At 48.4% G+C, this 26,523-nt stretch overlaps 2 protein-coding genes across 3 annotated transcripts in view; one reads left to right on the top strand and one right to left on the bottom strand.

The window, feature by feature from the left end:
• Positions 1 to 151: 151 nt before the first annotated feature.
• On the bottom strand, positions 152 to 17,433 carry UFD1 (ubiquitin recognition factor in ER associated degradation 1). 2 transcript variants are annotated; one of them, XM_004701206.2, is made up of 12 exons: positions 17,326 to 17,433; positions 14,365 to 14,497; positions 13,751 to 13,783; positions 11,732 to 11,853; positions 10,444 to 10,574; positions 8,300 to 8,372; positions 5,283 to 5,351; positions 4,448 to 4,513; positions 4,044 to 4,091; positions 3,291 to 3,379; positions 2,081 to 2,162; positions 152 to 269 (listed from the first exon to the last, which is right to left on the bottom strand). In XM_004701206.2, exons 1-12 carry the CDS (start codon positions 17,326 to 17,328, stop codon positions 195 to 197), a joined length of 924 nt encoding a protein of 307 aa, XP_004701263.1. In that variant the 5' UTR covers positions 17,329 to 17,433; the 3' UTR covers positions 152 to 194. The 2 variants fall into 2 exon arrangements, with proteins under 2 accessions (XP_004701263.1, XP_045147457.1); XM_045291522.1 differs by lacking the exon at positions 17,326 to 17,433 and having other exon boundaries at positions 14,365 to 14,518.
• Positions 17,434 to 18,154: 721 nt separating this feature from the next.
• The window catches only part of CDC45 (cell division cycle 45), a 26,867-nt gene continuing 18,498 nt past the window's right edge, over positions 18,155 to 26,523 (top strand). Inside the window, exons 1-6 of the mRNA XM_013004251.2 lie at positions 18,155 to 18,252; positions 18,374 to 18,433; positions 19,622 to 19,714; positions 21,215 to 21,352; positions 21,921 to 22,067; positions 25,834 to 25,889. Coding sequence (XP_012859705.1) covers positions 18,202 to 18,252; positions 18,374 to 18,433; positions 19,622 to 19,714; positions 21,215 to 21,352; positions 21,921 to 22,067; positions 25,834 to 25,889 — 545 coding nt within the window. The 5' untranslated portion in view covers positions 18,155 to 18,201. The remainder of the gene's footprint in view (positions 18,253 to 18,373; positions 18,434 to 19,621; positions 19,715 to 21,214; positions 21,353 to 21,920; positions 22,068 to 25,833; positions 25,890 to 26,523) is intronic.

Below are 26,523 nucleotides of genomic sequence, written 5' to 3'. Positions count from 1 at the left end.
GCTTCTCCTTCCTCAGACCAAGCCCATCCTGGTGATGCCCTGCTGATGCAAGCCCAGCCTTCCAAGTTCAACACATGAATTCTAGGTCATATGTATCCGAGCCATCTGTCAGTATCGTAAGCCTGTCCGAGCCAGTAACTAAACAGCAACGTGTTGTAAGTGACTTTTATTTTCCAATCAGTCAACAGCCTGACTTAGGGTTTTCGACCCTTTTTACGCAATGACTGTCCTTCCCCTGAAAATGCGACGAATCGGCCTCCAGCATCATCCTGGAGGGGGTGGGGTGGGGGAAAGAGGAGAAAGTACTGTTTTCAGCAAACCCTGTGAGATTTACAACACAGGTTTTATTTCTTCTGTTGATGCAGGTTCCAGCCAGCCAATTCTCTTACTTTGCCACTCTTTGTAATAAAATGTACAGTGAACCCTCGTTTATCGCGGTTAATCGGTTCTAGACCCTACCGTGATAAATTTAATTCCGTGAAGTAGGATTCCTTATTCAAGTCAAAATGGTGTGCAACCTCCACGATTTTCTTGCCATCTTTGATCATATCCAAAAGTTTTACCTTTTCCTGGATGGTGGGCATCTTCCTCTGGCGCTTATTTTTATTGTCAGAAGGCTTAGAAGAAGCAGCTCGTTTAGGAGCCATCATAGGGCTTAGATAAAATTTCTTAAAAATCGCAAACAATTACAGTACACTGTACAAAAGCAAAAATGCATCTGATACGTAGCTCCGATACGTAGCGATGCAGATAGAAGCGTGTACAGTATGAGCCAATCAGTGGCAGTAATGACAGAGCATGCGCTGTTACGCAAAAACCGCAATAGAGTGAAGCCGCGGAAGTCGAAGCGCGAAGTGGCGAGGGTTCACTGTATTTTAAATTGAAAAAGAAACGGTATTTCGCTCACTTGGGGAAAAGTCAGAGGCAACAGCTGGGAGTTGGTGTCAGCCTTTGCCCCAGGTGGAAAGTATCTCCACAAGACTCCAATCTCACTGCCCTTCAGCCAGTTCTGACTCAGAGCAACCCTACAGGACAGGGGAGAAGTGCCCATCGTTGTCCTGCAGATGGGCTGTTGGTTTTAATTGCTGTCCCTGCAGTTAGCAGTACAAGTAATCCCGCCATCAAGGCTCCTAGAAACTACAGCGGGAAAAGCATTTGCCACCCCACTACCCAAAATAAAGCCCCCAGCAACTTTTCTGTACATGGCTGCATAAACTGTGATGAAAACTGTACTGGCTGCATAAACTGTGATGTACTTTTCTGTACATGGCTGCATAAACTGTAATACCCTCACAAAGGAATAAATCAACCCTGGAAGAAGTCCAGCTAGCATCTAACCCAGGGATACAGTGGGTTAAGCTGGGAGGCCAGTAGCAGTTTCAACTCACCAGCCAGCTCCTACTCTATCCTATGGGGTTACAGTGAGTCAGAATCGCCTTGGTGGCAGTGGTTCAAGTTTCTGAGCACCTAACAGGGACTCTCTGAATAGGTGCTGTGTCGATCTGATCAGCATCAATTGGTGGCGCCAGCGGTGTGGCAACAAGGGGCAGACAAGACGGGAAGTGAGTGGGTTCCAGCTGCTCACCACCTTTCACTGCCCTCAGGAGCCTGGAAAAGCTACTCAAACTCAAACCATCAGATGCAGGTGTAGGCACTTTGCCTCCCAGGATAACCGACTGGCCCAGAGGCGTGAGCATGGGGCCTGCCTCACAACACAGGGTCAGTCACATGCACATCATCCCATCCCCACACCGGCCATCTGTTCGGCTAGAAGAAGCCACCCATGGAAACTGGCTGGCAGCTCAAGAACTGCAGTGTACCATCACCTCAGGGCAATAGCAATCTGTCAGACAGGAAGGGCACCAGCTCTCCTGTGTCCGAACCTGGATGTGAGCACAGGACATGCTCAGCATCCCATGCAGATGCCCTAAGACTCAGACAGCATGGAACCCAAGAAGATTGGGAGGACAGGAGGCTAGAGATGAGGGGCAGGTCATGGAAACATGCTTGTGAACACAACAAGAGCCCTGGTCACCATGATGTGAATAAACCCCTCTTTAACAACGATAGATACACTCACCTCTTCAACCTTTTTGACCAATGGACGGGAATTCCTAATGAATGTGATTTTACCAAGTTTAAATTCGTAATTGGGAATCCCTCTGTAAAAAAAAAGTGAGAGAGACAGAGAGGGGAGAACCCTTGTTCCAGCAAAGAGACAAGAAATCATTTGTGACCAACATGTCTTCTTGGTGGCCCTCACAGTGTGGACTACCTCTGGCTGGCCCTCGGGCACTCCAGCACTGGTCCCTGAGGGAGGCAGGCTTGTTGTGGGTGCTGACTGCCCCCATCATCAGTGCCTCCATGGTTTGGGAGCTGCAGCTGCAGGGCCAGACCTGCACCAGGAGGCATGAAGCCCTCGCTGTCCCTGCCCTACCTCCTTCCCAGCTGCTCTCTCACCAAATTCCTTAGGAAGTTTCCTAAAAAATTCCCAGGGTCCTGATTTAGTCAGACAAACAGCAGGTGGCTGATAGGTCATCCCTACCATTACTTAGTCCAAATCACACCACAGCGTCCCTAGAGGACAAGGTAGAGCTGCTCCTGTGAGTTTCCGAGGCTGTCACTCTAATGGGAGAGTAACCTCCTCTTTCTCCCTGGGGTGGGGTGGTGGGTTCAAACCACCAACCTCTTGGTTAGCTGCTGAGTGTTTAGCCACTGTGCCACTAGGGCTCCTTTCAAGGGTGCATCTCATTTCTGTCCAGTCAGTTCTGACCCACAGCCATCCTATGGGGGAGGTTTTGATGCTGTCAATCATGAGAGCAGACAGCCTGAGCTTTCCCCTGTAGATGGCAGGCAGGATTGAACTGCCAAACTAGCAACAGGTGTACCAGCCCAACACTTAATCCACTGCACCACCTACAGGGGCGAGTTGAAACAGACTAGACAGCAGGGAATCGGCAAAGAGAACTAGAACCAGGGAAGCTAAGGTCACGGGACACAAGTATTATTTCGTGCCACAGTGAGAACAAGCAGGGACCTGGTGCCCGGCTCCGGAAAACCTGCGGGGAGCAACTGGAGGCAGAGCTGGAGAGGCTGGCCTGCAGTGGGGAGGCAGGGATACATTTCCTTGGGATACCCCTGCCTCTGATAGGATAAAGATTAGCAGCCAGCCCCACTGACCCAGGCTATGTCTCAGCAGGGAAGGTGGCCACCCCATCTGGAGCTCTGGCACAGACCCACCCAGGATGAGGACAAAGCGTTGGCAAGAGTAGTAGAGCCAAGGAACTCACCTTTTAATGTCGCCGGGCTTAATTGGGGAGGGACTGGGCTCAACGCCTTTCTTCTTCCCATCCAGTCTGTTCCCAGAACCAGAGAAGGCCTGCAAGGCAACGGGAGACACTGGGAGGCCAAGCTGAGGGCGAGCCCACTGCCAGAGGGGAGGCAGGGGGCAGGGGCCAGAGCCCCTCCGATTGCAGAACCCCTGCCCTACTGCTCAGTGCTGGCAGCAGGCAGCCCTCTGCCCAGACCCTCCCCCAGGACATGCCTGACAACAAGGTCTGGCCCTCGCCAAGGTCCATGCTGTGACAGTACTGTGGCTTCATTTCCAGCCTGTCTCCCAGCATCCCAGCCCTGCACACCTGTCCACCTGTGTCTAGTAGGAAGCCTGCCCGACTGAAGAGGTGGGGACAGGGCAGTGTTTGCAACTCACTTCCAAGATGTAAGAGGAAGCATTTATGGTCACATTTAGTGAATCCAAGCGAGGGACATATATTTTCATTGTACTTATATTTCAACTTTTAGGTAGGCTTAAAATTTTTCTTAAAAAGACAGGAAAAAGAGTACAAGTAAAAAGAACTGGGGTTGCCTTCCAGGTCTGCTGGGAGATGGAAAAAAGAGATATGCACAAAGGCTTGGACTAAGTAAGTGCCAGAATCACAGGTCAACAGACACCCAGAGGTTCGAGCCCTGCTGATGACCCAGAGGGAGCCCCGTGCTCGGCCGTCCCTCCAGTGGCACTGGACAGTACCGGGCATACTACTCACTCGGAAGCCCAGCTCGCCAGCATAACCACTGTGGTCAGCTCCGCCGTCCTGACAGGGAGAAAAGACAAGTGAGTTGCTGGGGCGTGAGCCTCCCACTGTCCTGCTGTCACCATCCTGTCACAGGGAAGTATCACTGCTCCCCTAGGTGTGGGTGGGGAGATTAGCAGGGAAGGTGACTGCATCTGTATCTGCACCAGGAGCAGCATGGGGTCCAGCACCAACACTAACTGGCACCTACACTGGCACCAGCACCAACACCAACACCACCACCAGCCCCTGCACCTGCAACCAGCATCAAGCATTACCCAAACTCAAGCCTTGTAAGCCCGTACATCAACGAGGCACCTTTACAATACAGGACAGAGCACACAGATAGTCGAGATGCCATGACAGAAGCAACTCACAGCTGACTCCTCATGCTGGACTTGTCTTTCGGGTTCTTTGTAGCCCAGAGGAGCATCAAAGTCGACCTGTTTCCAAGACGAGAAAGAAAAGGTTGAGGCCCAGCCCTCTGTTGTTTTGCTTCTTTATTTGATGTCATTGGAGATCCACATCATCCCTAAGAAATAATCTCTAGAAACCCTTAAGACACTTGGCCTTGTTTCCCCCCAAGGCAACGTTTGCAAAATTAGAGTGTGATTATCAGCAGCCACAGGCACTATGTACTAATCATATCGCGATCCCCTGGTTTTACATATGAGTATGTGTCCTAAGTTGTGTCTAATTTAACACCCAAGCTAGAGCTGTGTAGCCCCCTCACAGCAGGACCCTCATCTTCCTGGGCTGACGTCCGTTCTTAACTAGCCTACCTCCTTCCTGCTCCTGGCCCCTGCACCTCAGCCCTGGTGACTCCGCATCGTGTGTTCTGTTCCCATGGTTGTGCAACTTCACAACGGTTATATAGCAGTAACCCAGCAGAGGGGACTTCAAAGAGTACAAGGAAAAATGGAATGACAAGGGGATGGAACTTTCTGAAGCCCCCTGCTCTAACCATTGAAGGCTGGCCCTGCCGATGGACCATGGAGGTGGGGTGGGGTAGGGGGCGTGGTTTGCTCCTTATCTTCAAGGATTTCCCACCCTGGTGAGTCTGAGCTGAGCTGAATGCACCTGGCTCGGCACAACCACTGGCCTGGAGTCAGATCACATGGTCAGCAGCCCCCTCGTGAGATGCCTTCTTGGGGCACATTGGCCTGCAGGGATCCCAGTGGCCCAAGCTCAGTGCCCAGAGCCACTACTCACGTTCATGTCGCACTCGATGATGGACACAGCCTTGTCAGGTTTGGTCTCCATCACTCGCAGCTCATAAATCTGGGGAGAACATGGGGTTCAGGGGTGGTTCCATGGCAGTCCTTGGGGTGGTGGCACTCTTATTTCTGCAGATACATCATTTGCATCCACCATGCCCGCCCTGAGCCCTCAGCCAGGTCCCTAGCCTTGACAAGCTTTCGTAGCAGGGCCAGCTGCCTTTATGCCCATCACTCAAAGGAGGCTCTGCCCCACCCAACCAAGACCAACCCCACAATGGCCAACGAGTCCACTCTGACTCTCACTGACCTTCCAAGGAGCCTTGGTGGTGTAGTGGTTATGCACTAGGTTGCTAATCTCAAAGTCAGCAGTTTGAACCACAGTCATCTCCTTGGGAGAAAGATGAGGCTTTCTACTGCTATTGAGAGTGACAATCTTGGAAACCCACAGGGGCAGGTCCACCCTGTCCTATAGGCTGACTATGACTCAGAATACACAATGAGTTTGACTTTTGGTTTTGCTGGCCTTTTGAAACACCCCCTAGGGTTTCCGAGACTTTGTAGAAGCCTCGACTCTCCCATTGGAGTGGCTGGTGGGTTCAAACAGCACATCTTGAGGTTAGCAGCCCTGTTTAGCCCACTGTGCCACCAGTGCTCTTGGAATCTGCACTGTGGTTCAAATGAGACAATTTGTTAAAATGCAAAAGGTACTAACAACATTCTCGGTACATATGGTGAAGTGTCAGAGGAAATTTGATGTTCCCTCTGATAATGCTAATAATATGTAGACCCAAAGTGTCAAAAGTGTGAGGCGGATTAAATGAATTGTTGACTCCCATGTGTATATTGAGTATACAATGAAGTATTAACCTGCCAACAGAATAGAAGTTTAAGACCCAGTCCTGTTGTGTCTAGAATAAGGTGACCAGATGTCCCGCTTTGGGCTGGACAGTCCCGATTTTTAACAATTTTTCCGGCACCCTGCGGTGTTTTTTAAAAAAGTCCCGATTTTTGGAAAAAATGCTCAACAAGCTAGGGTATACGGTTTTCGGCTGCCATGGGGCTATTTCGCCAGGATATGAGTTTTACCAATGGTGTCCCTCTTTACCAATGTTAAAATCTGGTCACCTTAGTCTACAAGGAGCTCTCATGTGTCAGAAAAAGGGATGTAAAAAATACAAATGATACAACTCATTGCCATTGAGTTGATGCCAACTCAGAGACCCTATACCTAAGACAAGGTAGAACTGCCCCTGTGAGTTTCTGAGACTTAACTCTTTACATAGTAAAAAGCCCCAACTTTCTCCTGTGGAGCAACTGGTAGTTTCAAACTGCTGACCTCTCAGATCATAGCCCAATGCATAACCACTACACCACCAGGGATCCTTCTAAAAATGATATACTCCTGGTAAAAAGAACTGGAAATGATAAAGTAAAGGAGAGATGTGGCCATGGTTAGTGGTTACCCCCACAAAAGTTCCTGGAATAATAAAATGAAGAGAATGGAATGTTCCAACAAACTTTTGGAAGTCCTCTCACAAATGGTGCCTTTAAGAGAATTACTTTTGGAGGTACAATTTGTTTGGATCCTGCTTTTTATGCCTGGCAACCTTGTGTGAGTTAGGGATGATGGCTGTTTTGTTTAGTAGGGTTCATCTGCGTATGTGCCCACTTACTTGCTCACCATTAGGCACCCAATGCTGCCTTCCTTGGTGATACATATTCCTGAAGTTCACGTTTTAAGAGTAAACCAATCGGGTGTTGTTTATCAGACAGTATCTTTCCCCCTTCTCGAAAGACCCGTTTTGGACAGTTTCTTTCTCTGGGCACTTTGAGAATATTCTGTTATTTCTGGCTGCAACTGTTTCCATTCAAAGGCCAGGTCCTTGCTGTTCTTTGATTTTTGTATCTTAGTCACCATTTCGTGACTGTCGTCTCATTGCTATGAGTCTCTTACTGATCAGTCCTGTTTGGTATGCATTATACTTCCTGTAACTATGGCCTTAAAAATTCAGCTACCCGAGAGAATAGAGTTGGATGGTGCCTGGCTACCATTATTTAATTTTTTTGATCAAGATCCCATACAAGGATTATGATTAAGAGGGGGCAATACAGTACAGAACTGGATTTCAAATTCTCATAGACTAAACTCTGGAGCCAAGGAGGGTAGAAGAATCCCTGAAACTAGTGCTTTGAGATGAGCTTTAAGTCTTAAACCAAAAATATTTTCAAAGTCTTAACTGCCTTGAGCATTACACTCTCTTAAGAACTACTGTATGTACTTGTGTGTAAGTGGAGTTTTTCAGCACATTTTTAATGCAGTTTTTGTTATAAGATTAGGTTCCTTGGCTGATATTCAGGTCGGTTTAACTCGAGTATATAGGTACCTATATGCGTCCAAATGTACAAAAGCAATCCATAAGTTTAGAGAACCTTAGAGGGAAATGAATTTGTTAATGGAAAAGCACACACACACACACACACACAAAAGAATGGTTGTACAACTCCAAGAATATAATCAACTCACTAAATTGTCTCTTTAGAGATAGTTGAATGGTATATTTTGCTGTGTGTATCCTCAACAACAAAAATATAAATAACATTTAAAGAAAAAAAAAAACCTTGTGCCCTCTCTCCTACCAAAGTTTAACTTTGTCATTACCCACAAGCTGTTTCTCCTTTCCCAAACTCCTGGTTCCTCTGTGATGAATTCAGTTATTTCTCCAGACTGACTTTCCATTTTATTATCTCCTTTTCAGCTATGTAAAATCTGTTTCTGACCTATTTGTCCAATTGCCCTGCTTATTTTTGATAAGCCTTTTGCTTCGTGCTCAACTTTCTGCTTGTTTTGGGTCATCTTTGAATGTTTTAGACACAGTTGTTTTGCATTTGTACTATGAACACCAACACTTGATTTTCCTAAAGAATTCTACACCAGCTTTGGCTCTTTCTGCTCGGGTTGGCTTCTGGTTTTCCTGGAAGGCCCCATTTCCCCTCAGCCGAGCCTCTCACCTTCTCATTGTAGTTGATGGCGATCACGTCCCCAGTGGTCAGACAGGCAAAGTTTCTCAGTGCATTTTCTAATCTGCAGACATGTACTTGTTAAGGCAGCATGGTAGTAAAGCAGACAAGCTTCTAGGAAGGAGGATCGATGCTAGGTGGACAGACATGGATACAATACAATGGGACACATAAGACTCCAGCCCTGGAAATGCTAGGGAGCAATTCCATTGTCTGTATATTAAAAAAACAAAACAAAAACATTCGTTGCTATCAAATCAATTCTGACTCATCGGGAACCTAAAGGGCAGGGCAGAATTGCCCCTGTGGGTTTCTGAGATTGAAACTTTTTGTTTCAATTAATATCTCAAACAATTCAATAGTTCAATCACATCAGGAAGAGTTATATAAGAGACGGTTACTTTTTATGGGAGCAGAAGACCTCATCTTTCTCCCACCGAGGTGACAAAAAAAAAAAAAAAGTGGGCTACTATCCTACAGGGTCTCTATGAATTGGAACCAACTTAAAGACAGTGGGTTTTGTGGGTTTTTTTAGTGGCATAATGGTTAAGCACTCAGCAGCTAACCAAAAAGCTAGCAACCAACCCACCCAGGGGCTCCACGGGAGAAAGACCTGGCAATCTGTTCCCATAGAGTCCAGTTTAGAAAATCCTAGGGGACAAGTCTACTCGGTCATATGGAATCAACTCAAGATGCCCCCAAACAACATCCGCTTATCAACCTCTGAAAACAGTGTTTATTTTTGTCTGTAAATGACAAGTGCTCAATACAGTTGATTTTTAAGTCTGGGAGCAGAGAAAAAAAAGCGAATAAACCATAAACTCAGGAGACAGGTTGTCTCAACAGTTTGTCAGAACCAAACTTGAGAGAGCTTTTGAAAATGATTTGTGTTTGGACTGCAACACACATCAACCCTCAGAGAATTGGCAAGGTATGCTCACAGATGTTTGCCCCACTTCAGCTCAATGAACAGGGGCTCTAGATTTCCCAGAGGACAGCCCCACCACCATCCTCGATGCTACTTGCTGCCAGGAAAGCACATAGCTCAGACACAAACCAGGACAGCTGGGGGTGACCACACCCAGGTGGAGAGGGAAGAGGTGGTTCTTCTGTTTTGTGGTGTTTTTATTTTTACCTGCCAAGCTGTTATATTGCTGGGTTCCACGCCTCTGACCCCACCTCACTGCCATCAAGTCGATCCGACTCACAGCAACCCTACAGGACGCAGGAGAGCTGCCCCTGTGCGCTTCCAAGACTGCGGATAGAAAGTCTCATCTTTCTCCCAGCAAGTGTGAATTAAAAACAATAAGGTAGAGAGGGGACAGGACTCCAAAACCTCAACCAAAATGGGCCTGCAAGCTAGAGATCCCAACCTTAGTCCACACGTCTCAGGATCTTCACTCACTGTTCATGTCCTACAACTACACACTTACAAATCACTAAACTCACTGCCATCGAGTCGATGCCAACTCATAGTGACCCTATAAGACAGGACAGAACTGCCCCTTATGAATTTCTGAGACTATAATTCTTTATGGGAGTAAAGTCCTGGCTTTCTCCTATGGAGTGGCTGGTGGTTTTGAACTTCTGACCATGTGGATTGCAGCCGAAAGCTTAAGCACTACGCCACCAGGGCTCCTCACAGAATACAAGGGACCTTCAACAAAGCTGGTTGGAAAATGGAATGTAAAGATGATGTAGAATTCTCCCGCACCCTGCAGCTTTCTGAAGCCCCCTCATGTTTTCCACCAACCTATGTTCACAGGAGACCATTATAAAACACCAGTTCTCTATACCTTTGCTTTCTTATTATAGAGAGGTAGAGGAAAATGCACCGAATCAATTCTCCCCCAACCCTGGGTAGATGCTAGGACTGGCAAATTAAGGGCTAAGATGCCAGCAGGTCCCTAGCAGGCCCCTCCACCCACGAGAACTCATCTGCCCCCTGGCAGGAGGGTGGATGGGTGGGTGGGCTTGGTGTTGGATTTCCTAAGGGAAGGACTCCACTTTCCCCCTGCCAGGAATGCCTAGATAAGGACCCAGAGGAGGTACTCTCCTGGAGGGCCCACGCCCCATGGCAGACCAACATTAGCCGGCACCCCCGCTGATGGGAGCTTCCTTGCTTGAGAGGATACACGGCTTTGGGGTTGGTGATGTCCAGGAAGTCAGGGCTCTGAGGCTGGAATTTGGAATAAGTGGCCACTTGCAGGTTGACACTCTCCACTTGAACCAGCCCCCCTTCTTCCAACAGCAAATTCTGCATCATCTGAAAAGGGAGAAGAATGCCCTGTGAAAATCCAGGACCACCACCACCCAGCACCCTCCAGATCCCCTACAACAGTGAGTCTCACTCAGCGTGACTCTAGGCAGAACAGCTGTGTGGGGCCGCAGAGACTTTCAGCTTTAGTCGGGAGGAGCACACCGACTCACCTTTACCCCTGGGGCATCTGCCAGTTTGGACTATTGACCTTCAGGTTAACAGGCCCATGCTTAGCAGTGTGCCATCAGAGGTCCTCTAGCCCATGGCAAAGGCTTCCAACTACTTGCTTTTATCAAAGGCAAGTATGAGAAAGGGGCGAGACCCAGTGCTTCCCCTGTGGCTCAACCAAGGAACAGGACCCAGGTTCCAGCTGACACAACCATGGCCACTCAGCTTGTGCTTTCCATGGGCTCACAGGGAAGCAGGGGCAGGGGATGGTGTTACAATCCATCCTCTCCTGACGCCCCCTGACAGAAGTAGCTGCCCTCCCTAAAATGCTGGCTCGTGGGCCCTGAGTAAATGCTGAGAACTTCTGCCCAGCCCTGCCCATGACTTCAGCAGTTCACTCCAGAGAGCCCAGAGTGCAGAGAGCAAGGAATTGCTTCTGTGACAACTCTGCAGTGTGCTTCGGGACAACTCACTTCAGGGCAAGTTGCTTACAAACAGCAACGGCATAAAGAAACCCACTACAACACTGGGACGGACTGGGGAGAACACAGCCCCCAAATGGGAGGAAAAGCAGTATGCTTCACTTGTCCTGTCAGAAATAGCCTCACTCTGTGATTAGACCCTGAACAGAAATCACTGGTGTACAGTACGGCCAGGGTGACAACACACACCAGGAAAAGTCTTTCCTCACAGCACTGCCAGCGAACACTGTGTGTATGCTTAGAGTACACGTGCGTTGTTTAAGAACTGCTGCTGTGATACACTCCTCTGAATGACTGACTGACCAAGTATGAGTTAGAGCAGAGGATTCCCCTGCCTCATCCCATCTCACACAAGAAGCTGGGCTGCACTGTCCCCATGGCAGGTGGAATCAGGACCCTCTATCACACGGGGGTGGGGGGGGGTGGGACACACAGAGAGAAGTCCCAGCTTAGGATGCCCTCATGGCCTGGGGCAAGCTTACTCCTCTACTGAGCCTCATGTGCGGCACTCACCCAGTGAGGGAGGTAGCAGATGCCCTCGTCAGCCACAAACTCCAGCACACCGCAGTGTGTCATACGGTCAGAGTTCTTGTTGGTCAGTTTGAACAGCATGGGGTAGGTGATGTTCAGTCGGCCTACGAAGGAGAGAGGCTGTGAGCCCTTCCAGGATGGATAGCTCACGTTCACCGAGCCCTCCCCCAGAAAACAGGCTGCCTGGCCTCCCGCCAGCCAGAGCATACACACACACTCTCTCAAGTGTTACTTGGGCCCTGGCATCTGGGTGCTTCCAGGCTGGGAGGAGCCACTCGCCCCCTCCCCTGCTCCCTGGGAAGGAACTGGGATCATTTGGGGATGCTGCAACACGGCTTTAGTGATGTTTCAGAAAACAGTTAAAAAGCACTCGGTACTACAGGGTTGCTGAGTTGAAATCGAGCTGATAGAGAATGAGTGACTCTGAGTTCCTTGTGAATAAGCTAAGGGCAAATTCTTGCCTTTGGGGGTTTCTGGGCAAGAAAGGCAAAGGGGAGGGGCAGGTGTATGTAGACACTGCAGGGAGCACTGTTGGGGAGAGGTCTGTGGCTCTTGTAGGATAAGTTCTCCAGGCAGGTCACGGGGCATAGGAGTAGTTTGTTCAGAGAATGACTGGCAATAAGGTAGCAGCACAAAGTTGGTAAATCAAATCCACCAGCCACCCCTCAGTAGAACGATGAGACAGTCCGCTCCTGTTAAAGGTTGAGTCTTGGAAACTACGGAGTTCTATTCTGCCCATCAGGGCCGCTATGAAAGGGATTTCTGTGGTGGCAGAGGGGTGGGTTGGAGAGTACAAGGCAGGACATGGGGAAGGTCCAAGTGGAATGGGGAACCATGCCAGAACATGACTGTGCAGGTGCAGAGGGCTGGTAGCAGGGACTGGGCGGTGCAGTGTGGCTCTGAAGGTCAGGGTTGGTAATTTAAAAAGAGTCCAAGAGACTCAGGGACCCAAGGGAGGGTTCTGAGGCAGTAGGGACAATATGGAGTGTAGCCTGGGACTTTGGCGAATCTTCCCAGACCAATGAGCTAGGCACTGCCTTTTCACCTCTGGAGAAGTAAAGGCGTTCAGATTAAATAATTTACCAGGCTGCTGGCCCGAGTCTGGGAGCTTAAATATTAAGCTTTAGTGTCTGTAGCTTGTGGTTTAGGCAAGCAGGTCAGTAAACGCTTCACCCAAACTCAGGAGATACTGACACCTCTCTTTGGGGCCTCACTAAAAGAAAGGAATCAAATCCAGTCAAGGTGGCTTAAGCAGGAAGCTAGAGAGGAGAGGAGGAGAGCCTCCAGATGCAGCCCTGCCAACAGGGACATGGACTCAAGCAGGGCATGCGCCTGTCTCTAGAAGCAAGACCCACGCTGCCTCCAGGGCTGAAGCCTCCAGGGGGCTCATGTTGGAAGAGGGGTAGGGGAAGAGAAGGAGGGCATCAAGCCTCTGACAACCCATGGGGGGGTAGGGGTGGAAGCACCTTTCAGGGCAAAAGGCAACAGCACAGGTGTGGGGCATGCTGATGGGGAGATGTGGCTGTGGACTAAGAACCCCAGGCTGGGAACTTAGGAACTAAGTTTAGTGGGCAGATGAGAAGGCTGCCTTTCAGCATCGGCAGGTCACCTGACCTCCAGACCCTTTGGTGAAAGCTTCAGGGTCCAGGCAGCACTGGGTGGCCCAGCACTCAGACAAGAGTTGGGGCATTCACCCTTTCCTTCAGTCCTGTCCATTGGGATCCTGGTTTCCAGTAGGTGGGGTGGGGAAGGGGGGCGGGGGGGACAGGGACCTATATAGTGTCTAAGGCAGTGGTGACACTAAGTCCTCACTGACCCTGCACCCCACCTGTACTGCTCAGGTGGCCACAGTGCCAGACCATCTCCATCCAAGGCCCAGTCCCAACCCAGCATGAGACATGATGCAGGAGCCCTGTGGTTACACATCCTGAGGAGCCACGTCCAGCCGTCCTGCTCACCAGCCACTCACCCTGTGTCACCAGTCACTTTCAAGATACTTACTGAGTTGATCAAGGGCCGATGGGGGCATGATTACTGCAGAAAAAGTGAATTTTATAATATTAAGAATACAGATATATAAAATATATAAGATAGATTAAAATATATACAAACACACATAAATTTTAAGCAGTATTTGGGGGCAGCTACAATTTTCTTAATGATCAATCAGAATCATACATATCATTTATTTGGGGGACAGAAATGCTAGCAGGAAATCTGGCGGATACAGTAGGTAGTTACTGAAGGGTCAGTGGTTCAAACCCACCAGCTGCTCTAAGGGAGAAAGGTAAGGTTGTCTGTACCTATAAAAACTGACAGCCTCAGATGCCTTAGCCGGCAGTTCTACTCTGTCCTAGGGAGTTGCTATGAGTTGGAATTGACTAGACAGAACGAGCTGGAATGGTTACCTGCCGTAAAACCTCCCTCCTCCCTCCTTACAAATTTGGGACAAGCAGCAGTTTTCTTGTGACGGAACACAAGCTTCAGGTCACCATGTGCAAACCAGTGACTACTGGAGGCCAGGGGCCCTGCAGACTTGGGCAGGGGAGGCTGGGGCAGGAGTGGGGGATAGGGATGAGGGGTGGTTTCTGTATAAAAGAAAAATGAGCACATACTCTTCCCTCCTTTCTCCACATCTGACCTGTCATTAGGCCCTGCCAGCATGGACACGGAGAAGCAGCGGTACTGTGTGGAGAAGCGACTCTGGAAGACCCGGGGGATCGGGTGGTCAAACATGTTGAACGAAAACTGCAAGAGAGGGGTCACCGTGAGAACAGAACAAAGGTGCATTTCTTCAGAATGAGCACCAAATCACAAGGGGGTAAAGAACACTGCCATGTGACAGAGGTTCCCTGGTGGCACAGTGGGTTAAGCAAGGCGTGTGAACCGGCTAGCCATTCCCTGCAAGAATGAAGAGGCTGTCTGCTCCCATAGTTATAGTCTTAGAAACCTCAGGGATTCTGGGAGCTCCTGTATTCCTCCTGGAGGCGGGAGACTCTCTCTCTGCTCACTCTCTGGGAGACACTGCAGATGACAAGACACATGGCACTATGCTAGAGTCCTGGGAGCTGGAGAAGCCACATGGAGACCCCTGCCAGCGCTGAGATCCTTGCAACACCACTGGATCCACAAGACTTCCCACCCACTGGCCTGTGATCTTCCTGCATTCAGCATCATTGCATGTGTTTTGTGAGTCTGAAGAGGACTTTGTAGAATGGTATCAAACATATGGGCTAATATCAGACTTAAAGACTTGATCTGGACTGGGATGTTTGCTCAATATTCAATTGCTCTTATATATAAACCTCTTTTTTTTTTTTAAACCTCTTTCTTATACACATAAGTATCAATGAATTTGTTTCTCTAGTCTACCTAGACCAATGGTTCTCAACCTTAATGCCTCGACCCTTTAATACAGTTCCTCATGTTGTGGTGTCCCCCAACCATAAATTTTCATTGCTACTTCATAACTGTATTTTCCTACTGTTATGAATTTGGCGACCCCTGTGAAAGGGTCGTTCGATCCCCAATGGGGTCGAGACCCACATGTTGAAAACCGCTGACCTAAACCAACACAGGGCCCAAAGGACACCATTTACCCTAGAGCAGGGTTTCATTAGGGTTAGGAAAGGAGGTGGGATGGAAACAGGAAACACAGGGAGGAAGTGGGATGCGTGATGTTATACTGTGGGAGAGCCATCAATGACATGAACCAAATTGTGTCTGAACTGCTGAATGGAAAAATGATCTGCTCTGTACACCTTCACTGAGTTCACAGTAGATTAAATCAGTCGATCAACCCCATGTGCTTCTTTACTCTCCAGAGGTCTATCTTGCAGTTTTTAAACTTCCACCTCTCTTCTTTGGAGCAGCAACGTACTTCAACAGTACTTCCGACAGAGACCTACTCAGTGAAAAGGAGCATCTCAAGATGCTGAAGAGCAGAGACATGGAGGCCACCCCTGACTAGCTCCCACTACACAACCCCTCTAGGTGGTTTCTCTTTTTCACATCAGAAAGAGGAAAATGCAGTTTGCAGTACCCTTAACAATGGGCCTTCAGGATGGACGCATGGACCTAATTTTCTGTCCTGTCATGTTTCTTACCTTCCTTTATAAGCTCAAAGGAGCCCTGGTGGCACTGTGGACCTCAAACCCACCAACTGCTCCTTGGGAAAAAGAAGAGGCTATCTGCTCCCATAGAGACTGACAGTCTTGGAAGCCCTGAGAAACAGTTTCACTCTGTCCTATACGGCTGCTAGAGTCAGAAGTGACTTGATGGCTGGTGGTTTCCTCTGGTTTGAGCCTCAACCCCTTGCATATTGTCAGGCATCTACCGAACAGTCAACATGTCTATTAAATGTATGAACTTGAGCTCAAGAATATGGTTCAACATGGATGGACACGCTTAAGGTAAAATCTAGCTATATCCTGTTTCCACTAAAATAAGCAGGGGACACAGAGGCACTGCTGTCAATAGTTATAAGGAGATAGAGCATCGCCAAGTCTCTGCAGGCAACCAACTGGGCAACAAGTCTCCCCTGCTCACTGCATGACCTCCAGTGAGCGATCTGCCTCACTTCTCCAACCCTTTAGTCCTCTGTGGTTAACATTATAACAATGATCCTTGCCTCCAAGGGGATTAGAAATTAAACAAGAGAAATACAGTAGGAAAAACAGGCAATACGGTTTTCAAATATAAAGGCAGTCTCCAAGTATTAGCTACTAGTATTATCATCACTAATAGGAGCCCTGGTGGAGCCTCATTGGGCTGCAAACTCTAACACCAGCAGTTCAAAACCACCAGCAGCTCCTGCGGAGAAAGGGAGGGCTTTCTGCTCCCTAAAAGAATTAGTCTCGGAAACCCACAGGGACAGTTGTCCATTAAAGTTGGCTTCAACTTGATGATAGTAAATCAGGACTTTTATTATTCTCCTTAAGGAGCTCTGATGGTGTTGTGGGCTGCTAACCCCGAGGTCCCCAGTTCAAACCCACCAGGCACTGAGGGAAAAAGCTGAGATGTACAGTCCTGGGGAACCCTCTTAAAGATGTTATGAATCGGAATTGCCTCGATGGCAGTGGGATTGGTTATTGTTATTACTGAACGTAATATCACTCTTGGTAGGAGAACCAGGTCACACAACTCTGGCATCTTCTGTGGGCCATCGCCGGGCCTGCTTTCTGGCCCCAGCAACCTGTTAGTACCCGATTTATGAACAACTGTTCGAACCTTGGGGGCGCCATGGGCTAAGCATTGGGGCTGCTAACTAAAAGCGCCCACCAGTGGGTCCGCAGTCGAATAACAAGGCCTTCTGTTCTTAGAAACATTTAGTCTCGGAAACTCTATGGGCTTGCGATGAATCGGAATCGACTCGACGGCAGGGGTTCCTTTCAACACCCTTTGGGTGCACTTAGGCCCCCAAAGGCGAACACACACGTCGACGGCTGAAGGCGCTGGGAGGAACGCGTAGCCAAGCCCCGCTGGGCACAGTCCGGGTGACTCGGCATCTCCGCCTGTCACCCCGCTCGTCCAGTCCTTCCCTGGGCCACCCCCGGCCCCAAGTCCGACGTGCTCACCATGATGGACACCTCCGCCTTGCAGGCGCTACTCCTCGTAAAGAACGCTTAGTCTGACGAACAGCGCCCGGCCGCCTCGCACCGCCGCGGACCCTGCCACCAAAACAGCCCGCACAACTCCCGGAAGACTGAGCGGAAGTGGCGTCCAGACGATCGCCCAGCTCCCGAGGGGAGGTCTGCAGCCGGGGTCGACTCCAATGTGATACAAGAGCTAAATAAAAGACTCTAGGGCTCGGAATTTCTTATTAATACACACGAAGACTCTCCCCTGAGTGAATGGCCATCCTAGTGACCATCTTCTCGTTAGTTTGACGGGCATCTTGCTAGGACTCCCCTCTCATCGAATTTAGTACGATCCATTCTCTCGTCTGACTACACTACCCAAAATGCAATTCGACCTTCCAGCGTTATCGAAAATCCGGCCGGAAGTGAGCGCACATCTGCCTTGGAGCGAGAGCTTTCCGGAAATAGAAAACGGTCGTACGCTTACATGTAATTTTTGAACGGAAGGGTGGTTTTTAACAATTCTTTTTCCAGAGTTTCCATTGGGAGGTAATAGTCTTCCTCTCCCAAAGTAACATTGTCGACCGGGACTCGGGCTACTGGGAAAATGGCTGACTGAGGAGAAGAGGAAGCAAGTTTGCATCCTGCCAGTTTTGAAGCTCCGGCAGAGGCGGGCCAGATTTGTCGATCCTTGAATGGTGGTGCGTTAGTGCCCGCCCGCAACATGGTCCAATCAGAGAGGAGGGCGGGCTGAGCCCTGAGAAACTATTGATTGGCGGCTCTTGGGCCAATGGGAAGAGCTCTGCTTTGGCGGGAGTCTTGACCGCCGCTGGGACTCTCGGTTCTCTCGCTAGGTGTCCGGCCACCGTGGACATGTTTTTGTCCGATTTCCGCAAAGAGTTTTACGAGCTGGTCCAGACTGAAGTGAGGCCGGGTCTGGGTCCCTGGCCTAGGTGGTGTCGGGGGCAGGGAGGGGGCGCGGGGGAGGGGGCGCCGCGACTCTTGTCGCTCCACTCAGCTTGTTTGCCCTCTCTTCCCCTGACAGAGGGTCCTTCTCTTTGTGGCCTCAGACGTGGACGCTCTGTGCGCCTGCAAGATTCTCCAGGTGAGCCCCGCGGGTCCGCGGATGGAAGTGCCAGGGTAGACAGGAGAGGATCCCTCCCCTCGAGGCCTCAGATGAGAATAGAGGCTGGCTGAGGGCGGTAGCACCTCCAGCTGCTGACCTCTGGAGCGGTGACTTAAAGGAGGCCCTGGCCAAAGTCAGGATGACTAGTTGGTATTTTTACAATGGCCTAATCCAACCCAACCATTGCCTTCGGGTTAATTCCCACTCATAGGGACCCGATATAGTTTCCGAAGCGGTAAATCTTTAGGGGAGCTGACAGCCTCCTCTCATGAAATGGGTGGGGGGCACAGCTGATGTTGTGGCTAGCAGGCCAACGCTTTCCAGGAAAAATGGCAGGATTCCTTGGGAATGTAAGGTTTAGGCTTGTAATGGTCATGGGAGCAACCCATCTGTGACAACTGGGTATTTGGTGCTGTCGTAAGAGATGTTGGCAATAAAGGGCAGCTGGTCTATTAGGAAAGAGCCCTGTGGAATAGTGTGTTAAGCATTGGGCTACTAACCACAAGATCTATGGTTCAAGCCCAACAGCTGCTCCTCAGTGAAAAGCTGAGACAGCCTGCTCCCTTACCCACTGATAGTTCTGGAAACCCTAGGAAGCAGTTCTTCTGTGTCCTGTAGGGAGTTTGTGAGCTAGAATCAACTCAATGGCAGTGGGTTTGGTTTTGGGTTTGGGTATCAAACTGGAGGAGCACTGGTAATGCAGGGGGTTAAATATTCGACCGCTGACCACAGGACAGTTGAGGGAGGCGGAAAAATGAGTTTATATCAAGGGCTCAGGTAGAAAGCAAGTGTTTTGAGGATGATGATGGAAAAAATGTACAAATGTGCTCGACACAATGGATGGATGGATGGATTGTGATAAGAATTGCACAAGCCCCTAATAAAATGATTAAAAAAAAAAAAATAAATGAAACCCACCAGCCAATACACAAGAGAATGGTGAAGCCGTCTGCTTCCTTAAAGATTCACCACCTCAGAAACCATGGAGCCATTCTACTCCATTGTACAGGGTTGCTCTTCTCTTTGTTGGAGTTGATGGAATGGCCACTCGATTTTTATCAAGTCGTCCCTCCATCCACCCACTCTATTTGCTCCATTCTTGGTGTATTTCAAGATTAGTCATAAATATCCTAAATACGACAAGCGCTGATACTACTTCCCCTCCAGGCTTTGTTCCAGTGTGACCACGTGCAGTACACGCTAGTTCCAGTTTCTGGGTGGCAAGAACTTGAGAGTGCATTTCTGGAGCACAAAGAACAGGTATGAAAAGCTGCATCGTAAGATCCTTGATCTTTGGGAACCCTTGTAATTTCTGAGTGCATCATAGCATTCTTCCTAATTCTGTAATAAATCGCATTTATATGTAAGTAACAACTACAGTAGGCAAAGTGGGTGAGAGGAACAATGAAATGTATCTGCTGATGACTTAGCCTTAAGTTGTGCATGCAAAAATCAACAACAAAAGATAGTACATATGATCCACAAAAGTTCAATTGTTAAGGGACATGGAATTTAGCGGTTCTTTTTTACTATTTTTATTCTTTCGTTTGACCTATCAATCTTACATAACCTCTCCAAGTAAATGTGGCCCATGTTCCCACTTGAAATCCAGAGAGATAGCTTCTCCTGTTGTCATTTAAGCAAGAGATCAGGAGCCCTCTCACCTCCATGTGGGGCCTTATATAAGAAAGGTAGGACGCACACGGGTGGTTGGAGTGTGGAAGGAGACACGAGGTATCCTTGGCCACAAGAGACTGGCCTGGCAGAGATAAATCCTGGCCTAGAGTTCCTATCATCATGTAAGGGAACTCTGCCCATGCAGAATTTATAAAGACAGAATTTTGACTGGAAGAAGTACAGTCAGATGTTCCTTAGAAGTGAGGATGGTGGAACTTATCTCACCTGCTTTGGACATGTGATCAGAAGGGACCACTCCCTGGAGAAGAACAAGCTGGTTGCTGTGAGATCCAGCCCCACAGTCCAACGGGTCCTTAAGAGCTGTGTGTGCAATTAATGAAGAAAAAAATGGTGGACAGTAGAACACAGGAGTCTCATCTCTGGAGAATAGCTAAGCTGAGATGAGCAAGTTTATTAAACTGCAGTAAGGTTTTTTTAGTCATGTGGTTTGCAAGTCTCTTGTTAGTACATACAATAAAATGGGCTATGTACTAAATTTGAATATCCTGCAGCCTCTAGGGAAAACCTCAAAGGAAGTGTCTGGCAGAAGAGTCAATAATGGTGTTAATTCCTCCTGCAGAATGGTAAACAGAGGTATCAGATGCTCTTAGAGATGTGCATGCATGGTGTGTGTGTCCTGCGTGCTTGTCAACATTTGGAGACTTGTGGAGGTCTTCGTAACACTGGTGCCTGGTTTTCCAAGCACTGTATTTCAGAGAGTAGAGAATAGGCCATTTTCACCTTCTTTCTCAGTTTCCCACAGAGGCAACAACAACAAAAAAGCCTTGGTACAGCAACTACAAGAACGAGCTGACTAGCAGTGGTGATGAGGATGACACAGGGCTTGACCAGGTTTTGTTCTTTTGTTCCTAGGACTGCTGACTGGAACTAGCTGTTGAGTTAGGTTTTGTCAAGTCAGTTCCGACTCATAGGGACACCGTGACTGCCCTCTCCTGCACTGCCCTCACAATCATTCCTGCCTGCTGTGTCTCAGCAGATGGGCTTGGAGACCTAGAACAGAGAAGTTGAAGGGCATCCTCGGTGACTTGACTTTATGATATAATCTTCTTTTTTCCCCCCCAGTTCCGTTATTTTGTCCTCATAAACTGTGGAGCTAATGTTGACCTATTGGATGTCCTTCAACCAGAAGAAGAGGCTATATTCTTTGTGTGTGACACCCACAGGCCTGTCAATGTCGTGAATGTGTACAACGACACCCAGGTAACCTGGCCTTTGGAGCTGACATTGTAGGCTGGGCCCCACCCTCCTCTCCCATCAAGCCATCTGTACCTTTTTATGCCATGTCCAATATTCCATTTGGCACTCTTAACAAGCAAAGGTCTCGCTCCCCTGTGGGAGTCTCAGCAGCCTAAGGGAAAAGACCTGGTCTTGTCCACCAGTGATGAGGAACATAGCAACTGAACTGAGAGGGGAGGGGATGGCTCAGAATGGGTGTTTGGGGATTTTGATTGACCAGAACCTGCTTTGTGTCTGCCCTTGGCTCTTAAGCCCAGCCCTACCCCATTTCATAGCAGGGCCACTGGAAGGTGTTTCCCTATAAATGCTACCAGGGCTAGCCCTTGCCTACCCAACACCTCACTTAGTGGACACACCCACACTACCTGTGAGGGCTGACATTCTCCTCAAACAGGTGGTCGTTTGCATACACAGAAAGTTCACTTACGCCTCAGCTAACCCCGAAGAGACACAATTGTGTCAGGAGAAAAGACCCTAGTGTGGGTATGGAATGCCCTGTTGAGACCTTTGTTGCCTTTTGTTTGGACCTTAGATCAAGCTACTCATCAAACAAGATGATGACCTTGAAGTCCCTGCCTACGATGACATCTTCAGGGACAACGAGGAGGAGGTTGAAGAACATTCAGGACCTGAAAGCGATGGGTCAGAGCCATCAGAAAAGCGCACACGATTAGAAGAGGTGTGTCTGAGCCATTCTTAGCCCATCCTGAGGGCAAGGGGCAGTCCCAAGGTCAGGGGTCAGTTTCGGCTGGCACCTTGCTGGCTAAATGTAATTCCTGCATTGGGTGCAGTGCGGAATGCTAGAGGCAGGGCCGTGGAACCAAAGGGCTTGAGCCAAACCTCAGTGTCACTGAGCTGCAGGTCTCTTCTGGATCATAGAGTCCCATCAGATGCAACTAGACATGGGAAATCCTAGGTCTACGCCTAGAGAGCAAACTTCTTTTTAAAGGGGTAGTGAAAACAAAAGCGCCCTGGTGATGCTGTTGAGGCACTGGGCTTTAAGGCAGAGGCTTGAATCTACCAGCTGTTCCCTGTGAGAAGGACAAAGCAGCCGCTCCTGTAAAGAGTTACGGTCTCAGAAACCCTAAGGAGCAGTTTTGTTCAATCCTACAGGGCCTCTGAGTTAGAAATTGCTGAAGGGCGGGGCGGTAGTTTGATGTGTGTTCATATTTGTGTTTTTGAACCCAAAATTCAGACAAGCCATTATTGTATTGCAAAGAGAAATGTTTGGTGCTAACCACAAGGTCAACAGTTCAAAAACACCGCTGTTTCGTGGGAGAAAGACAAGGCTTTCCACTCCGTAAAGAGTTACAATCTCAGAAACCCATGGGGGCAGTTTTCCTCTATCTTTTAAGGTCACTAAAGGCTGGAATCGTCTCAGTGGCAGTGAGTTTTCTTGATAGCGATCAACTACCTAATTTTAAAAAATTACAATTCTATCTAAAGCAAGGTACAAAGGATCAAGCATTAGGCTGTTCTCTGCAAAGTTGGCTGTTCAACCCACTAGCTGCTCCTCCGGAGAAAAATGAGACTGTGCTCCCATAAGGAGTGACTGTACCAACACTAGCAGTGGATTGAGCTTTGGGTTAAAAAAACAATAGCTCCCTCACCCATTTGTCCCTTCTACCACTTAACTCAGCCTGTGAAGTGACTGTGTGAGAAGTGGCATGTGGCCACCGTCTTCAGCCAGGCCCAGATGGTCACTCACAGGGAAACATCGGTATGCAAAGACTCAAGTGGTGAGTACCACATGGGCATGGATCCTAGCTGCTTGCCTATCTGGGGCTCGGCCTACATACCGGCCTTGCCCAATTCTGGCCACCACTGCTACCAGAGGCCCTTCCCCCTAAGAATGGGAAGGGATTTTCATTCTAGGAGAGGAGCCCTGGTGGCGCAGGTCCACAGTTGGAAACCACCAGCCATACTGCAGGACAAAGAGGAGGCTCTCTGCTCCCATAAAGAGTTACAGTCTCAGAAACCCACAGGGCAGTTCTGTCTTGTTCTACCTGATGGAGAGTTTTGAGTTTGTGTGTTGTTGTGGAAGAGGCTGCCTGCCTGCTAGCTCCTAATCCTTAGCACAGGCATGTTGGTTTTAGTTTGTAATATTTCATTGTGTTAAAAATGAAGGCTTAACCAATTACAAGAATCTAAGTATTGCCTCCTCCCTGGGGGATGGACAGCAGAGACGAGGGTGGAGGGAAACATCGGGCAGGGTAACTTATGACAAAACTATAATTATTTATGATTTATGAAGGGTTCATGAGGAAGTGGGGAGGGAGGGGGGAAATGAGCAACTGATATTAGGGGCTAGAGTGGGAGGCAAATGTTTTGAGAATAATGAAGGCAACAAATGTGCATATGTGCTTGACACAATGGATGCATGTATGGATTGTGATGAGAATTGTACGAGCCCCCAAGAAAATAATTTTTTTTTTTAAATGAAGGCTTTCACAGCAGTTCAGGCTTCCATTCAAAAACATTTCTTGTCCCATTCAGTGACATTCTTCACAATGTGTCGGCAGTTCCCTTACTACTTACATTCTGGTAGTTCTGTTTTGGGGTACCAAAAAACCACGGAATTTTCCCCAAAGCTATGTATTTAAATTATTTTCCAAAATGACCTTATCACCTTCAAAGTAATCTTCATAACATTTAATATCTGTTTGAATGGCTGATAGCTGCTCCCTCATTTTTTTCTTCACCTCATTACATCATCAAATCACTGCCCTGCCATCTCCCTCTTAATTCATAGAAACAAAAAGATTGCACGGAGCAAGGTCAGGTGCATGGGGCAAGAGAGGCAAGCTGGAGGGTTTGGGTTTTTTGTTGTGGTGGCAAAACCAGTCCCCAGCCATAGCTGTTTTGTTGCACACTGTCACGCTATCTTTTCAGAACCTCCAAATAGAAAGCTTGATTAACAGTCTGACCTGGTAGAACCAACTCCAAGTGCACTATGAGTCACCGTTTTCATCCGTGTAGGAAGTTGATGGATGTCCAGAACGAGGTTTGTCATCAGTCAACATTTCACTTTTTTTGAAACAAGAAAACCACTTGTACACTTGTGTTTTTCCCATAGCACGGTCCTTGTAAGCTGTGTTCAACATCACAGCATCACAACACGACATTTTACCCAAGCAGGAAACAAAATTTCACAGCCACACGCTATTCTCTTAAATCAGCCATCACAAAAAAGGCAAACTGCCTTTTTCAAACAAAACTGCTTTTAAGAAAAAATTCACTGTGACCAGGGAGAACTTGTCCAGGCAGTGCCACTGGGTGCACTAACTCAGAGCCAGTTGCTCAATGCTCGCCTAGTGGGGAAAACGCGAACTACGAAAGCTCTGCTCTGCCCAGCACAATTCTGGGGTTTTTTGGGTACCCTCATAATCTCATTTTGGTGTTAAAGTCGCAATTGGTAGTTTGGTCTCAGATGGCTGGTTCTTTAAAGAGGACAGACAGCCCTAGAGGTGATAAAATTATTTTGTGGACCAATCTGTTCGTTAGTCACCAGGTGACACCGGGGTGCGTTTTGGTTCAAGGCTGCATGTGTATCTCAGAGCAGTGGTCTTGGAATCTTTCAGTCCAATAGATTTGGGGTTTTGTGTGTGTTCATAGGAGGTTGGGATTTGCTTGTTTTTTAAAAGCCACTTGAAGTTCTGTTCAACATTTTCCCCTGTAGGAGCCTGGTGGTGCTATTGGGTAAGCATTGGACTGCTGACTATTTTACAGACTTGGAAACCCTCTCTAGGATCCCTGTGAATCCCAATCGGCTCAGTGCCCTTGCTTTGGGTTGTTTTGGTTTAGGTGTATCACATTATACGTGTTATATATATATATATATTATATATACACATTATACAAAACTTACGGAGCCCAAGAAAATAGAGAAGTCCCTTGTTTATGATCGCTTTCTTAAATATTTCCTCTTCAACCATCCATCATAATCATAGACTCCAAATACAACTCAGGGAAACCTGAGTGGGTTTGAGTGAAACCTCACTCCAGAGGGATCAGCAGCTGCTTTTGGGCACCCAGCCTTTCTTCCAGGGTGCTTCTCTGTGGGCTTGAACTTCTAATTTTGGGGTGAGCAGCTGAGTATGGGAGGCATTTGCACTGCCCAGAGACTCCTAACTGCTCCCCACCCCTCCCCCAACTCAAAGCTCATGAGTTCTGATATGGAGACTGGCACAAGGCTATTGAGTGGCTTGTTCCAGGTCACCCAATGGGAGATGGATAATTGTGGGGGGCTTACCCCAAGTTTTTTCTGGAGCAGAGCTGGTGGAACCATCCCTCCCTCCTCTCCAGGGGTCTCCCTCAGGTACAGGAGGGGAGGACCACCTAGCCTTTTCTTCAGGAGTGTGAGTGCAGAGGCCTCAGCTAGATCAGACCCTTCTCTGGCCATGAGGCTAATTCCCCGGCATCTTGTGCTCTTTGTTCTGGCCCAGGAAATCGTGACTCAAACCATGAAGAGGAGGCAGCGAAGAGAGTGGGAGGCTCGCAGGTGAGTGGGCATCAAGAGCAGCACCTGAACCTGTATGTTTCCAGGGAGCCTTGCTAAGTAATCCGTCTAGAGCCAGTGTCTGGGGCACGGAGTATGTCTTAACTGCTTGGAGAAAGCTTGGGCTCCCCACCACCTTACCCCCAGTATGGCTGGCTGGGCCCAAGGGGTTCCCTAATCTGAGCCCTCCGATAGGGGCATGTTGCCTTTTCTTGAATTTTAATAAGTTTTCCAGGGGCTAATGCTTTTGTTTATAACTCTAATGAAGTAGATGCGGGTGTTGAACTTTCCATGGAAGCCTCGGTTGAGGGAACCGGGCTCTCCTAGGTCTGCTTCAGTGTCTATTACATAGCTGAAGTTGGTGTTGGTGTTGTTGTTTTTTTTCTTAATCATTTTATTGGGACCTCATACAACTCTTATCACAATCCATACATCCATCCATTGTTTCAAGCACATTTGTACATATGTTGCCATCATCGTTTTCAAAGCATTTTCTTTCTACTTGAGCCCATGGTATCAGCTCCTCCTTCTTTTCCCCTCCTTCTCTCCCTCCCTCATGAACCCTTGATGATTTATAAATTATTATTATTTGTTCATGTCTTGCACTCCCTTTACCCCCTTGTCTACTGTCCATCCC

This window comes from Echinops telfairi, unplaced genomic scaffold (assembly GCF_000313985.2).
Source record: "Echinops telfairi isolate 266 unplaced genomic scaffold, ASM31398v2 ScPeMD7_70;HRSCAF=299, whole genome shotgun sequence".
NCBI lineage: Eukaryota > Metazoa > Chordata > Mammalia > Afrosoricida > Tenrecidae > Echinops > Echinops telfairi.
This window is presented reverse-complemented; position numbering and strand designations above follow the sequence as displayed.

Coding starts and splice junctions, on each gene's coding strand:
- UFD1 (XM_004701206.2), bottom strand. Junction 10,575..11,731: donor TCTGCTACCTCCCTCACTGG/GTGAGTGCCGCA, acceptor CTCCCTTTTCAG/ATGATGCAGAATTTGCTGTT. Junction 5,352..8,299: donor CCATCAACTACAATGAGAAG/GTGAGAGGCTCG, acceptor TGTTCTCCCCAG/ATTTATGAGCTGCGAGTGAT.